This window comes from Diplodia seriata, assembly GCF_021436955.1.
Source record: "Diplodia seriata strain FDS-637 chromosome Unknown scaffold_8, whole genome shotgun sequence".
Lineage (NCBI taxonomy): Eukaryota > Fungi > Ascomycota > Dothideomycetes > Botryosphaeriales > Botryosphaeriaceae > Diplodia > Diplodia seriata.
In genome coordinates, this window is record NW_027117315.1 from 542,969 (window position 1) to 557,993 (window position 15,025).

General features: G+C 58.4%; 4 protein-coding genes across 4 annotated transcripts; 3 read left to right on the plus strand and 1 right to left on the minus strand.

Annotated features, from left to right (window-relative positions):
• Positions 1-884: 884 nt before the first annotated feature.
• Positions 885-2,203, plus strand: SLS55_007763 (uncharacterized protein; the record flags this gene model as incomplete). Its single annotated transcript, XM_066779178.1, has 2 exons — positions 885-1,178; positions 1,307-2,203. 2 exons carry the CDS (start codon positions 885-887, stop codon positions 2,201-2,203), a joined length of 1,191 nt encoding a protein of 396 aa, XP_066629982.1.
• Positions 2,204-6,318: 4,115 nt separating this feature from the next.
• Positions 6,319-8,109, plus strand: SLS55_007764 (uncharacterized protein; the record flags this gene model as incomplete). Its single annotated transcript, XM_066779179.1, has 1 exon — positions 6,319-8,109. The coding sequence occupies one exon, from the start codon at positions 6,319-6,321 to the stop codon at positions 8,107-8,109; it is 1,791 nt and encodes a 596-aa protein (XP_066629983.1).
• A 2,989-nt stretch (positions 8,110-11,098) lies between these two features.
• On the plus strand, positions 11,099-12,706 carry SLS55_007765 (uncharacterized protein; the record flags this gene model as incomplete). The annotated part of the gene is made up of 3 exons (XM_066779180.1): positions 11,099-11,300; positions 11,359-11,757; positions 11,811-12,706. The coding sequence occupies 3 exons, from the start codon at positions 11,099-11,101 to the stop codon at positions 12,704-12,706; spliced, it is 1,497 nt and encodes a 498-aa protein (XP_066629984.1).
• Positions 12,707-14,596: 1,890 nt separating this feature from the next.
• On the minus strand, positions 14,597-15,025 carry SLS55_007766 (uncharacterized protein; the record flags this gene model as incomplete). The annotated part of the gene is made up of 1 exon (XM_066779181.1): positions 14,597-15,025. One exon carries the CDS (start codon positions 15,023-15,025, stop codon positions 14,597-14,599), a length of 429 nt encoding a protein of 142 aa, XP_066629985.1.

Here is a 15,025-nt window from a genome sequence, read left to right on the forward strand (position 1 = left end):
CGATGGAAGCTACCGCACTTTCTCGGCGCTTTGTGTTCTGCTACGGTGAGGCCTAGCTTCTACACATGCTGACGTCTTCCCACACCGAGGCTCTCTCACCTCTGGGTATCGAGAAACTCGAGAAAAACTGTAGACATATCGAAGCTTGTCCCCTTTAGGCTTCTGTTGTGCACTCGGGAGTGCAGATCGCAAGACCATGCTGTTGTCGTACGTTGTCGTGGCTGTGACTCACCCATGAGGTAAGAGGGTTGCTTATAAGCCCACCAACAGCCAACTCTTGCATGTTCCAGACACATTTAACCCTTTCGGAACCACCGGCGTGAGATAGCGAGAGCTCATGTTCATTCTGCCACCACTGAACGCCACGGTGCGGCCAGGACTTTCGGCGTGTTGACGGCGTGTTTATTTACAAGCAGCCTGTTTCAGAAAACTGTTTACAGTGCAACAATAAACACGTTGTAAGATGAGACAGTGGAAGACACACCGAGGCGTCTGTGACATCAGAGCCAGAGATGCGTGCGTTCGGAGCCCAGGATTCGCGGATCCCGCACATTCTCCACAGATAAACGGGGCTGTCGCGGCGCGCAACGCGATGCCATGTCGCGCTCGTCTCGTGTAGCCGCTAAGCGGACGCCCGCCTGTCCACGACATCCACCTCTGCCCACCGCGTCGCAACACCGCTGCTCCCTCCTCAGTCCTCAGAAATACTCCTGTGCGCCGTTTTCCAAGCAAGTCGAGGGTCGCATTCACTAGGGTCTCCTATCAATCCCTCTCATTGTTGTTTCGTCTGAACTGCACCGTTACTGCGCGTCGCCTCAATCCGGACGCGTACCTGCATCATGTCGACACCCACAACAAACAGAAGAGCCCAAATGGACCCCACAATGCCCGACAAGGCTATCGCGACTCCGTCCAAGAGCTCCGCGCGCCGTGCCCTTGGAGAACTGACCCCGAACAAGAGGGTTGCGACGCAGAAATCCGGTATCATGACCGATAAGACACAACCGCCTCGGAACCTGAGCCCGTTCAAACACGCTGCCCCGCTGTCGCTCACGCAGGATGAGAACGCGTACGGCATTTCAAAGCTCCCGGCCCAGATGACCGGCCGGAAAAGGTCCATAGATGAGGTCGACAGCGCATATGCGCGCGAGGACGCGACTGGCGCACCCGCGAAGCGTGTACACGGACACGCCGCGCCGCAGACCTCAGTCCAAGCGCCGACGACTAACATGCAAGCATCTGCGCAACTTGTACGCAATCCGTTTGCACTGAGGCGTGCCGGCCCCGCATGCTAACCATGTCGCAGGCCAGCCAAATCATCGACCTCGCGCGCGGAGACCTTACCTCCACTGACGAAGATACGCTGGAGCCCCCACCTCAAGGAACCCAAGAGACGACTGGAACAAGAGCATCCTTCTCGTCGCTTATCGACTACAACCCGCACGGCTCATCTCAGCAGACCTCATCTTCCCCGCCCTTGCGAGCAACCAAGCCCTCCACCACAACCGTACGTGCAGACCCGGTCGAGGTCGCGCACCGCGACATTCGGCACATTGAGCCGGGAGCACAGCGAGCCGAAGCCCTTCGCTTGCGCCTACGTGTCGCGCTCTACAAGGTCAAGACCGACCAGACCTACGTGCCGTTGTCATGTCTGGAGATCCCCGCAGAATACCGACGAAAGCCAGCCGAAGACGCCGACACTCCGGCCCGGACATCGGATCCATCCGTCGCACCGGCTCTGGAAGGTGAGCAAACCACGGCCGCACCCGCCATCACGGTCACGGGCGAGGAAGAAGTAGAAGAAGGCCTGTCGTTGGCAAACGCCAGAAGCAGCGAGGAAACCGCTCCTCCCAAGCTCCTCCCAGCGCCGGTCCTGATGCCCACCGCGTACTCGACGCGCTTCATCACCGACCCTCAAGCAGCAGCGCCGCCGGTGCCCTCTTCCCCGCCGACTTCGGCCAATGCCGCCGCCGCCATCGGCGACCTTGGCAGCAGCACTCCCCGCGCGCGTGGTAGTAGCGGTCTCCAGGAATTCGTGACTCCGGTCGCGGGCAGGCAAGCGGCTGCTGCGCAGCTCAGCAGCCCTCCTTACAGCGAGGACCATGGCCGGCACAGGGCCCACCACGACTCGGAAACCCTGACGAGCAGCGGGGTCAAGGACCGAGCTGCGGATGCTTTGCTGAAGCTGACGCGGTCTGTGTGAAGGAGGCGCGACGTGTGGGAATGGGTGATGGAGTAGCTTTGATCTACAGAGGCGGCGCGCATTGGTCGAGGTCTACGAACGAATGAACGCATGCCTGGTTGGCACCTTGTTACTGCAAGCGGGGAGGAGGTCGTCTTCTTCATCATGAACCACGGCGTTTGTTTGTTGGCGTACAGGTGGGACTTTTGGCAGCGAGCGGCGGATCGTCATGATGCATCGTATGGCGTTATTGTTTTAGTCTTCTTTCCTGCAGGTGTCGGTGGAGCGGTTTGGTAACTCGATAGTTAGCATCTTCGTTGACATCCAAAAAATATTAATAGGAATGACTGATGTTCTGGAAGGAGGGAGAATGCTTGGAAGGAAAGGGAGAGCTTGGGGCTACAGGAGGACAGCAACACCCATGTCATCACGACGACTCACGACATCCAGCACAGCTCTGACCTCACATCCACTCGCTGAGACCTCCCGTCCCCGCCCTCCGGCCGGCGCGCTCGCTCGCTCCTCCCTCTGCCGCGTCCAACCGCACCCCTACTGATTCTTACGAAAAAGCAGCTACAGAAGCTTTCTTGTAATGGCATGGTCCTGGCACGTTCCACAAGACGGTCTCCCCGCGCGGCCGGCAGGTTCGTGGGAGTAAGAACAACACGCGTGCGCGCATGCGCCCTGGCCGCGCGCGTACACGTAGGTACACAAAACATTCCGCCGCCACCATCACCGCGACGGTCCAGCCTCCGGCAAGGAGAAAGGAAAAAAAATTCGATTTTCATCGCCGCTATCGCCCCGATTTGCCTGCGGCCCGGGCCATCGAGGCGCGGCAAGAAGCGGCTTCTCGGTGGTATTTATGGACTTTCTTCTTTATTTCTTCTAGCGCGCGCTTGGTGGCTTGTTGTCCCCCTGTGCCCTTCTCTTGTCTCCCCGACATGTGCATTTGAGCTTGACAATCGTAAGAGGCCGGGCGGTTGGCCACTCTGTTATCTTAACAGAGCATGTTGCGTTGTTCAAAGTCGAGCATGGTTTTTTTTCTTGCCCTATCGGGCCTTTCCATTGTCACGATCGTTCGAGACTGACGAACTAAGTACTGCCGGCCGGGACTTTTTTTGAGTTTGAGGCGCATGCGCAAAGACCCCCACAGGCAGGGCGTGCGGCCGGTCAGCGTGCTCTTTGTCATTATTGCGTTATTGCATGTAGTAGTAGAGAGAAAACGGGATGCGAGAGCTCGGCGGCGGCACCCCAGCCACACACGAAGAAGGCTTTTTTACCCTGCATGATGTTGGCCGGGCGCGGGCACTATTAGGTTATTATTACGGCCGAGCGAATTCAGAAGTTTCTCCCCCACCAGACGGCCCATCATCCATCGCCAGCGCCAGCAGCGCCCTAGACGCCCCTTACGCCTTGCACGCAATCAAGCAACTAAGAGAAATAGAAAATGCGACGGAGGTGGAATGTGCGTCTAGCAAAGCGTTGGGTAATGGGTTTGCATCTTCGAACGTCTATGCCCGCGGGCGTAGGTAATTTTTACGTAGACGAAAAAAAGCGCGTTCCTGCGCATGTTTGCAAGGGCTTGGATCGATGTGTGGGCGGGGAAGGGGATGGAAGGGGGAGGGGAGGGGTCTGGGCAAGGGGGGGTGTGTGCATCCAGCGGCCGATGCTGCCGCTGCACACCTGCGCAAACGAACCGTGTCTCTGGGCGTCGCGTGAGAGAGTTGCGTCGCCGTCGTCGATTGTCTATTACTGTCGTGATCGTGGGATGGGATGGTGGTCGGGGGTCGTTGGATCGAAGGCGACCAGGCTGTTACGTTTTAGCTCGGTGCTGGTTTGAGATATTGCGGAGACGGGAGGATCGATGAGCTAGAAGGAAGGGGGGCGGTACACATGACCGCGAGCAACGACAACCTTAGTCACACCTTGCAGGGTTCGAGGCGAGAGCAGAGCACCCGCTTCCTTCCCAAAGCAGGCAACACATGCACGATTGCACGTCAGCAGCAAATGGGAGCATTCTCCCGGAGTGCTTGTTTTTCCCTATCGCCTGATCTCGCTCTCCAACGGCCGGGCATTACTTTGCAGCCACTTATCAGTGCTGTTGCAGTTGCTGTTTAGCTGAGATCTCCGTCTGTTGCTTTCTCCACCACGCCGTTATCTCGCCTGCTCGCCGACTGCAACTGCCGCCCGCTTCTTTTGCACTACACCGCAATATGGGGCTGCAGCAAACGTGTCTCTGTCTGCAGCCAGCGATAGGTTCCTGTTGTTTCCCCTGTTACTAGAGAGGAAAGGGGTGCGGGGCGGCCCGGCGGGCACGTCGATGTGACTCCACGACTCGGCACTTTCAAGGGCCACCCACAGCGGGACCACTCGGCTAGCGTGCAGTGCCGTGACGGTGGCAATTTGAGGAGCTGCAGCTGGCCGGGTTTCGATGACTTGACTTCATGATCAACCGGCACGAGACAGATCGCCTGTGGCTTGTGGGAGACACCGGGCACGCATCCGATAGTATCACTCTTCCCGGGTTTGCGTCCGGCGCCTCGTGGAACACCATGGGCTCGATGCGGCACTGCGCACATGAGAGGAGATGGTGACACCCAGCCCACGGTTGTACATATCCGCGCTCTGGTTTGATATTTGTCACTTTCCTACGCTTTGTCCCGTGTACGGTAAATTGCATTCTCCGCGTCTGCACGCTTCCGTCACCCGGGCTGAGGCATGCACCATCGCTCTGTCGCCTGCGACACTCAGCCCACGTAATCATGCTGCTCGTCAGACTACTATCGTTCTTGCCGGCCAGCCAAGCGGCGCCAAGCTAGATATCGCATCAATGACAACGGCCCGGTGCTGTCTCAGCGCGGCGGACGTGCTATCAGCCTCGGCGGAAGCGGCGCCTCTCTCGTGTCATTCTCGGCCGGAGAGCAGCACATCGGGGTAGTGCGAGCTGAGTGGTGGAAGGGCGGGCGGCGGCAGTTTCGGCGGTGGGGAGGAACAGCGGTGCGTGGTGTGCACCTTTATTTTTTGTAAGCACTTTCTTTTGGCCAACCCCACGCCAATCACGGCCGGTCAAGCGCGGCCCCGAGCCCGAGCGGGCGGATCACCAGGAACACGGCAGATCGAGCAACGTCGGCGGCCTGTGGCCGTGAGGAGAATTGCGCGCTGCGATGGCGTGCGAGGCACAGAGGCGGCGCGCAGGCACGCAGCTGGGAGCAGCCACAGATGCGAGTCATGTCTGAGGCCTGCCGTTGCACTAACGTCAACATTGGTGTGCGATGGCGTCTGCAGGGCAGCAGGGCGGCAGGGAGCAGGGCAGCAGGGCAGCGCGGCCGTGGGGGCCGCTGAGGGCGGAGCACAGGCATCGCCGATAAGGACGAGGACGGCGGCCAAATCATGGCGTTGCATGTGCGCAGGCTAGCGGGCGTTGTTTGCTGGAGCAGCCCGTCAGCGAGGAACGACAGTCGCCGGCGCGCCAGCCACGGCCACGCGATCCCGCGGCTATGCGGCGCACCCCACGCGCGACCAGGCCGACAGCGGAGAGGCTGCTCAGAGCTGCCCTGGCTTGGCCCCGGCGCACGGGCAGCCTCTGGAACACGCCCACGTCCTTATCGCCCACGCCCATCCAGACACCAGCCGCAGCCAATTGCCTAACAGCGCCTGGCCTGGCCTGCGTCTGCCCGATACGGCGCCCGGCCCAGCTGCGCACGCCTCCACCCCCGGCGCGGGAGCGGGATGCGCGCGCCCAAGCTGTCAGAGTCAAGGTACAGTGGCTTTGTCGCAACCGCGCCCGCCCGGCCCCAGCCCTCATATCCGCGCGCCGCCCTCTAAAGCCTGCTGCAGCTGCCGCTGTCCTTCTTCTCGTCTTCAGAGCTGCGCCCGCCAAGGCCCAGCCGTTGCGGATGCTCCCGCCCTGATCCTACCAGGAACACCTCTTATCAGCCTTGTGTTGCGTGGGTCGTGCTGCCGGACCCTCGTTCGCCCCATGTTCTGCCCAGCCCGCAGCTGATATATCTCCTGCCGACGGTCAGTCTCGCGCCTTGCTTGCGCGTCCGCCTGCTAACCCGCCCCAAGTAGCATTCCCGCCCGCCACTCAATGCGCCTGCTCCCCACCGAGCTCAAATCCTTCAAGTTTTTCTCAGATGTTCCTTAACACTCACCGTCTGGTCCACCTCCCGCGCATCCCGCCGTCGCAGCCCGAGTCGGAGCTTCCGCGCGGGGAATGCCGCTACCTCCACCGCGAAGCTGGTCAGGCTGACCGCCAGACCTGCGTCTGCCAGGGCTTCTCTCTGGACCGCAAGCAGCCCGTCGGCACCAGTTGTGAGTGTGGCCATCCGGCATGGGTCCACGTCCAACAACCCATGGCCGCCGTCACCTACGACGAGCACACGGCTTTGGTGGCCGAGTTGCGCCGCTTCAAGGAGGAGCAGGACCGCAAGCTCCAGAACCTGCAGAACGAGCTCGCCCAGACGCAGCATGAGCTCATGGCGCAGCGCGCCCAGAATCATGAGCGGGAGCGGCTCTTCAAGCTGCTCGAGGCACGGCTGTACCAGAACATGAAGGCGATGAAAATCGAGCTGGACGACAAGATGGATGGCGTGATTGATCAGCAGCATGCCTTCCAGCGAAAGCTGATCGATGTCGAAGACACCACGATGGAGCATGAGATCAAAATGGAAAAGTTGGAGTCTGGGCCCAAGGGCGTGGTGGCACGGGACCTCACGCCGGTTCCTGAAGCCTCGCCAAACGACGATCTTTCCATGGATACCGCTGTCGACACCGCGGTCGAAGAACCTGCTGCCGTGCCCGAGAAGCCGGAGCAGCCCTGGAGCGTCAAGGTCATGGTCGTACCTCGTCGCAGCCAACAGTTTGCTTTCGACGTCGATAGCACGGCGCACAGGAGGTGTCAGTCCCGCAAGCTCTTCCAGGAAACCGAATTCTCGAGCAGAGACAGTGCGAACTTCCACTTCACCATCGACAGGGCATTTTCACATGTCCTCAAAGGCCGTGCTTGGGTCCCTCTAATCGGGTATCGTGCCCAGAACGACTGCTTTGGGCGTATGGCTCTGCGGCAACTCCCCCCTGAGCTTTCGTCCGGTGACCTGTGGGACTACTACTCCCTCGATCATCACTGCGTTGCGCACGACAAGCTGCAAGGAGACCTGCTCTACATCGCGCTGCGGGATTCCGACCTGACCTGGGAGGAGATCAAGGAGCTACCTGCCGTGTTCGGCGCACCCGAATCGGTGTGGACGCACGACACCGACCTGGACGGACCTCTCCCTGGAGCCACCAAACATTCCAACACCGCCCTTTTAGGAGGACGGCTGGACCGGGCGGACCTGATGTACGGGTACTCACCCAGTCCACCCCCTTACACATCGCAGAAGCACCACGACGCCACGCTCCAGTCGCAGCAGCCTCAGTCGCAAGTACCGCCGCTGCAGGCTGAGGCCGTCGTGCTCCAGCGCGACGCCAACAGCAACAACAACAACAACCGGATGTCAACCCCCCTCGGCGTCCTCGCGACGGCATCGGCGTCCGTCCTCGGGCACGCGCTCAGCCGGCATCCCACGTCGCAGTCGGCCACGGCGCAGTCGCTCCGGAGCCTGACCAGCACCGAAGACGGCGCGTCCGACGACGAACACTCGCACCGGGACAAGATCCGAAAGCTGCGTCCGAAAATGTCGGAGCCGTCGATGCCCACGTCGTCGTCGTCCGCGGCACACGGGAGCTCGTCGCACCACAATCATCATAATCATCATCATCACCATCATCATCCCCAGCAGCCACAGCAGCCGACCGTGTATTATTCCGGAAGGAGCAAGAGGAAGATGCCCGTGCGCGAGAAGACGAAGGAGCCGCTGCAGTTCAAGCTCCCGAGCTTGTTGCATCATCGCGGCCACAGTAATAGAGAGGATCAAGCTGCGTAAGCATTCCTTGTTTTTTTCTCGGACGGGAAAAAGAGAGAACGTTTGGGAGGGGGAGGGGGAGGGGGTCCCCGGTCTTCCAGATAAGGGGCACGCACGTGTGGTGCGGAGCGACGCGTTATTGGTTGGGGTGCGGGGGGAGATGGGAATGTGGGATATGCGAATCCCAGGAGAGAGACGCGTGCGCCTTTTTCGCCCCTCCTCTGGATCACCGACCCCAAACGGACAGCAGGACGTATGTGTGGGTGTGTGGATGGCAGGGGGGGAAAACAGGAAAAAGTAAAAGAAGCTTTTTTTTGTGTATGTACACATTTCGGTTGATTGATTGTTCGGGTTGACGGATGTCTCGGGATACCCCCTTTTTTTTCAGAATCTTGTATTTCTTTTTCTTTTTATCTTCGTCGCGCTCAAGGCGTTGTGGGAAAAGAAGGGGCTAGACTATATCATTGTATGGCATCGTATGCCTATTTTCCATCTGTCTTCACTTTTTGAAGTTGATTCGCCTTTCTCGCGTCGTCGAAAAGATGTGTGGTCACTTGCCTCTAGCTCGCTCATCGTAGCCATGCATTTACCGTGTTGCGTACTTGCTCTCCAATCAACTGCTCTGACGGCGTCTCGCAAGTTCAACCCCCTACGCGTACTCGTGCTCGCTCAGTTCTCGTGGGAGAAGAGGGACATGTGTATATGAAACCGGGTGATCAGAGCGAAGCCTCATGCACGCGGGGCAATGCTATAAAGCGCCCGAGGCTCCACAAACACAGCGCGCACGACCTAGGAGAGAGAGACCTCGAGACCAAAAAGAGCAGGTCCATCGAAAACAAATCAAGATTGGGTCACACAGAGCCGAGGGAAAGAAAGCAATCTCGCCAACTTCGAACGTCGCAACAGCTATCGGTACGTAATTGATTAGCAACCGGGGTAGCTAGCCGTCGGGGAGGGAGAGAAACTATGAATAATTGCGACGTCCAAAACTACTAAAAAAGATTCGGTGTGGATTTGGTAAACGGGAGTCTGGACAAATAATTCGAAAGACACCATGCTGGCTAGTGCCCTTTTTTGGTGCCGGCGGACCTGTGAGCATTGTGCATTCCATGATACTAACGTCGCCCCGCCGCCGCCGCTGCTGTGAATAGTGCCACGTGGGATCGTTGGCGCTCTGACGCTCTGGTGCATGTGTAACTTTTCTAGCTGCGTGACTAGTGATGAGGCGGTTGATATGCACAGTCGTAGGTTGGTTCCTTTTTGGCGGCGTTGCGCGCAAGGTCTGTTTGGCTCCGAACGGAGCGTCCGACAAACACGGCAAAAGGCGATGGGATTATTGTGCATTGGTGCGGCGGCGGCGGCAGCGGCTCGGCTCATCAGCTCAAGCCTGGTCGACGTACGTGGCAGTGGTATGGATGGAGTGGCCCAATGGAAAGAAAAAGGGGAACGGGAAAGGGAGAATTGTGGCGCATCGGGTTGTTTGGTTGGTTGCAGAGCGAAGCTGGCTGACACGGGCTGTAGGCAGCGCTCACTACTGCACGCGTAAGGGAGAGAGTGTTTGCTGGGGTGGATGACGTGATGGGCGAGGAGAGTTGAGCTGAGTGTTTTGAGTTGACGCTTGAGGGAGTGGTTGCTGCTGACGGCGATGGCTCGTGCTGGTCTAAGACGAGAGCGAGCCGTGGTTTGGTGGTGGGAAAAGCAGTGCTGGGTCTGGTACTCGATCTGGTAATGGCGACGACGGAATTAGACGCGGGAACACTGATGCACAAATGGGGGATGGCGGATTTGCGGTGGTAAGCGCTGATCGGCCTGCTTCCTTCAGGAACGGCTGTCGGGCTGCTGGGACCGGGGGATAGCGGCGAATGACGGTGGTTGGTGGACGGCGTGGACGGGGCTTGGGCATGGCGGGCGGGCCGACGGTGGCGGCGGTGTGGAGGCAGTGGCGAGACTCGAGCAATCGTGGAGGGGGAAGTAGGTAATTGTGTTTGGCAACTACAACTGCACGAGCAGGCCACCCGCGCTAGAAACGAGCCAGCTACGTGTATTGTTGCGGCTCCGCTGAGCAAGCGTACAAGATGACCGGCAGCGCCTATCTATCGCGCACGCACCAGCCTGGAGCACCTCGGGCTGTTCTCCATCATCGTCGGGGGATCGCCCGGTTTCGTCGCTCGCCCTTCGCCTCTCCACGCTCCAGCGCCGGTGCGCCGGGATGCAGCGGACCCACCACGCGCCGCTTGATGATGTGATGGGGTTGGTCACCCGCTGGCGACCTCATCTCTATCTACATATCTCCGCTACACCAGCCTCTGGCTCTCCTGTTACGCCAACGTTTCCCGTCGCCGAAACGCCCTTCACGAGAGTCGCCCCGAGAACTCCCGTCCCGGAGCAACGTCCGCGAGAGTGTCGCCGATAATTGCTTGGTTGAGGCTTCAGCCTTCAGCCCTGTCCCTGCCGGTGCCTGTTTCGGAATCTCGCCACGCACAGCGCCCCGCGAAGGCATTGGAGACGAAGAAAGCTCGACGAGATGGAGCTCACCGTGGACGAGTTGCACAAGGCAATTCTAGGCTCGAACAGTGTCAGGCAAAGAAGCAAGTAAGCAGGCAATGGGCAAGGTAACATGGCGGGGAGGATGCGGCGCTGGACTTGCCCATTGGCGGTGTTGCCCTGCGTGTTGTTGCATTCGGTTCATGTAACCCCGCGAGCAACTGGACTGCGGCGCTGCGACTGGAGGCGGAGAAGCGAGAAGCGAGACGGCAGGGTGGGAAAGAGCCGGCGAGGCCATGGGGGAGCCTATCACTCGCCGCTGCCAAGCGCGATAAGGCTGCCTTCCCCCCAGCTCTGAGACTCTCGACTCGTGCAACCGTATCAGCAGAAGAACATCTATGTAAACACCGATGCATCCCACTCCTGCTCGGCCCTCTTGAACCGTGCTATCCCCTGCCGGGTTGCTCGCATCCACGTCTGAGACTACCTCTCCCTTCTCCGACGACGTCGACAACCCGCAGCCATCATGACCGACACTGGCACCAAGACGGACCTCAAGGTCTCGTCGCAGCCCTCTTCGCTCAAAGATGTCTCGACCGGCAATGCCGAGCTGGCCGACACTGCGCCGCTGCCGACCTACGAGCACGAGAAGAGGCTTGTCCTGAAGTTTGACCTGCGCATCCTGCCCGTCCTGGCCTTCATGTACCTCTGCAACTCGCTAGACAAGGGTAGCTAGCCTTCCTCCGCCCTCCACCCATCCACCCGCCTCTTGCTGACTTTGTCCAGGCAACCTGGGAAACGCGAAGACGGATGGCATGGAAGACGATCTCCACTTCAAGCCCCACCAGTACAACCTGATCCTATCCATCTTCTTCGTCCCCTATGTCCTCTTCGCTCCTCCCGTTGCCTTTCTGGGCAAGAAGTTTGGCCCGGGCAAGGTCTTGCCCATACTCATGTTCACCTTCGGAAGCATGACCTTGCTCAGCGCTGCCGTCCACAACTTCGGTGGCATGATGGCTCTGCGCTGGATCCTGGGCATGGCCGAATCAGCCTTCTTCCCGCTCGTCATTTATTACTTGACCACTTTCTATCGCCGTGGCGAGCTTGCCCGCCGTCTGGCCCTCTTTTACGCCGCCTCCAACATCGCCAACGCCTTCTCCGGCCTGCTTGCTTTCGGCGTCTTCCGTACGTAAAACTGAACATGCATTTCCCCCAGGCATCCTAATAACCCGTTGCAGAAATCAACTCCCATCTCCACGGCTGGCGAATCCTCTTCCTCGTCGAGGGCGCCATGACCGTCTCCTTCTCCCTTTTCGCCTTCTTCTACCTCCCCAAGTCCGGCACCGAAGCCTGGTTCCTGTCGGACGAAGAGAAGCGCATCGCCTATCAGCGCATGCAGATGGACTCGTCCTCGATCGTCAACGAAAAGTTCAACTTCAAGGAAGCGCTCAAAGTGTTCCGCATGCCGGCCGCCTACGCCTGGCTCGGCATCGAAATCTGCCTCGGCGTGCCGCTGCAGTCCGTCTCGCTCTTCATGCCGCAGATCGTCGGCGCGCTGGGCTACGGCAGCGTCAAGACCAACCTCTACACGGTCGCGCCCAACGTCGTCGGCGCCGTCGTCTTGCTGATCCTCGCCTTCGCCTCGGACCACGCGCGCCTGCGCTTCCCCTTCATCGCGCTGGGCTTCTCGCTGACGTTCATCGGCTTCATCATCTACGCCGCCATCCCCGACGTGCACGCCCAGATCCACGTCGCCTACTTTGCCTGCTTCATGATGACGTGGGGCACCAGCGCGCCCAGCGTGCTGCTGAGCACGTGGTACAACAACAACATCGCCCACGAGGGCCGCCGCGTGACGCTGACGTCGGTGGGCGTGCCGCTGGCGAACCTGATGGGCGTCGTGTCGTCCAACATCTTCAGGAGCCAGGACGCGCCCAAGTACGTGCCCGCGCTGGCGACGACGGCGGCGTTTGGCGCCACGGGCGCGCTGCTGACGCTGTTGCTGGGCGCGTACATGATTGTGGATAACAAGAGGAGGGACGCGAAGCAGGGCGTGAAGGTGAGGGCGAGGGATGTGAGCACGGAAAAGCTGAGGGAGGGGCCGAAGAGTCCGGATTTCAGGTGGTTTTTGTAGGGTGGAGTTAAGGGGTGAGTGAGGGGAGAGAGTTTGGGCGAGTGACGTAAAAGTTGTCATTTGGTTTTGGGATGTGGATGAGAATGTTTTATGAGATACCATTTACGCATGATCTTACAGTTGTTGTCAAGGCCTGTTGTTTCGTTCAGTCTTTTTCCACGTGAGTTTTGTTTTGATCTGATATCAGCAAGGTCTTGTGAGGCTAACCACGTGGTTGACTGAGACTTACAGCACGGGTTACCAGGGCTCGGTCAGGGAGTTGGCCTATAAAGTAGTTCAACCTTCTCGATTAGACTTTCTTCACTGCGTTCCAACCGCACGCTGGTCGGAAACGTTTCAGTACACCCACAACTGTTGTTCGTGTTTCCATCTGCGATGTAACCTTCACTCTGTGGCTTGGGTTGGGGTCCTTTAGTAGCATCGTTTCACGCCTTCTTTTCCAGAGAATGGGACACTCACTCGAGCGTACCCAACTTTCCCCTTTGCCATTGCTCACCGAGTCTCTTCGTCGCGGCTCCTCAGCATCTGAAGAAGATGATGCGGATCATCAACGACGCTTGGTAGCGAAAATCGCAATTGAAGCAGCTTCATCATGGAATAAGCTTCGTTATGCTGTCTTGACCGCAAGTCACAGAGCCCGAGGGAAGGTAGAGTGGAAAAGATTGCAGACCAAAAGAAGACAGTTTTACGTAATGCGCTTCGTCTATCGAGGAATTTCCCACGAGAACTGGTGGAGGAACATGCTTGAGGTCTCCCGTGGACTTTGTTTTATACAACAACCGGCAAGAGGCAAGTCGTGCGGAAGGCAGCTGAGCTTATCGTCGAGTCGGGCGCCATGCCTGCTGTTCGATGCCGGGTGATCGAGCCGGCACATGACACGGGAACCAACCGGCCCTCTGCGCGGCAGCGTGGCCACGAAGGCAGTATAAACTCCGGCTTTCATATAAGCCAAGGCAAGGCACGATACACCGTTCTCACCAATATGGTACCGTCCGAGTATCACCCTAGACTGGAGGAGCAAGTATTTCGGTCTACCAGTCATGAACGCAATGCGCACTCAGCTTCGAGAAGATATCGCGACGACTGATTTTCTCTTTTCTTGGTCAAACATGAATCAGTCTCGAGTTGCAGATGGTCATCGTTGAAGAAGAATGATGCTATCCGTGAGATCATGCTGAAGGGCTTCGTCATCGGGTGACATTGACGCGGGCGTTGAGTAATTTGAAGCGTTCCGCTCCACCCCGGGCCCTGTTACTCCATTTTTGTCTTTCTGAACAGACAGTCGGTACTTGGACTGTTTGAAACCCGGGGAGCATGATTTATTTACTTCGGGCACACCAGTATCGCGAACCCGAGCTCCGACTTCGATGAGTGAGCCAAAGAGGTTCCGCCGTTAAGCCTGATGTTGTGCATTCGGGCCATGGCTTTCTGACCGAAATATACGTCGAGTGGATCAGGAAGGCGCGAGCTTGGTGCGTCGTCACGAGCTTGAACAACGCGGATGATATGAAGGAGTCAGGTGACTGGTATTCTCGGGTCTTGCTCGACAGAGGTTAAGTAAGATAGCTGATCGCAAATGCGTACTACACAGACACGCGATCAAGTCATTTGTTCAATGTTTGGTAGTCACGCTTGTGCAGGGAGCTCGTGTCTCTCTCGGTTGCACATCAAAATCAATGAGATTATGCTCTACCTGTTGCATTCTGCTGCAGAATAATGTCAAAGAATGCGCGCTGAACACCGCTTCTGATCACAGTAAAAGAACGCGTATGCTGAGAGGCTGATTGCACCACCATTGACACAGTGAGAGGCACGTCGAATCCTCAAGTATACGCAACAACCCCCAAGGTTTGTAGAGAGTGTGTGCCTTCCTTACCACCAAGTCCATGATCAGAGAAATGCATGGTAGTCCACTATTTTGAGTTCTATGCCAAGCTCGGAGCATGTGGTGTGCATCATGTCCCGTAATGCCTGGGGGACGTGATCGCGCCAGCCGAGCTTGAGGATGATTTTCCTTAGGCTGCGCAGACCGGCAAAAGCCAGTCGAGTCATAGCTTCAGAAACTCCCACAATCCATTCTGAGGGAGGAAAGGGACCGGCATTCGGCGCCAGATGGAGCTCCTCAAGAGAATCCGGCAGCAGGTGAAGTAGCTTGGCGATGGGGGCTTGTACGGGGATCTCCAGCACCTTTAACCGCCGCAGAAATTTGAGGGAGCCGAACAAGTTCTCGCGCCAGTCAAGGTCCATTTCCCAACCATCCCAGCCAATCCCATACACGCGGAGCCTCTCCAGGGTCTCGCCAAGCCGAGGGGCCGGCAT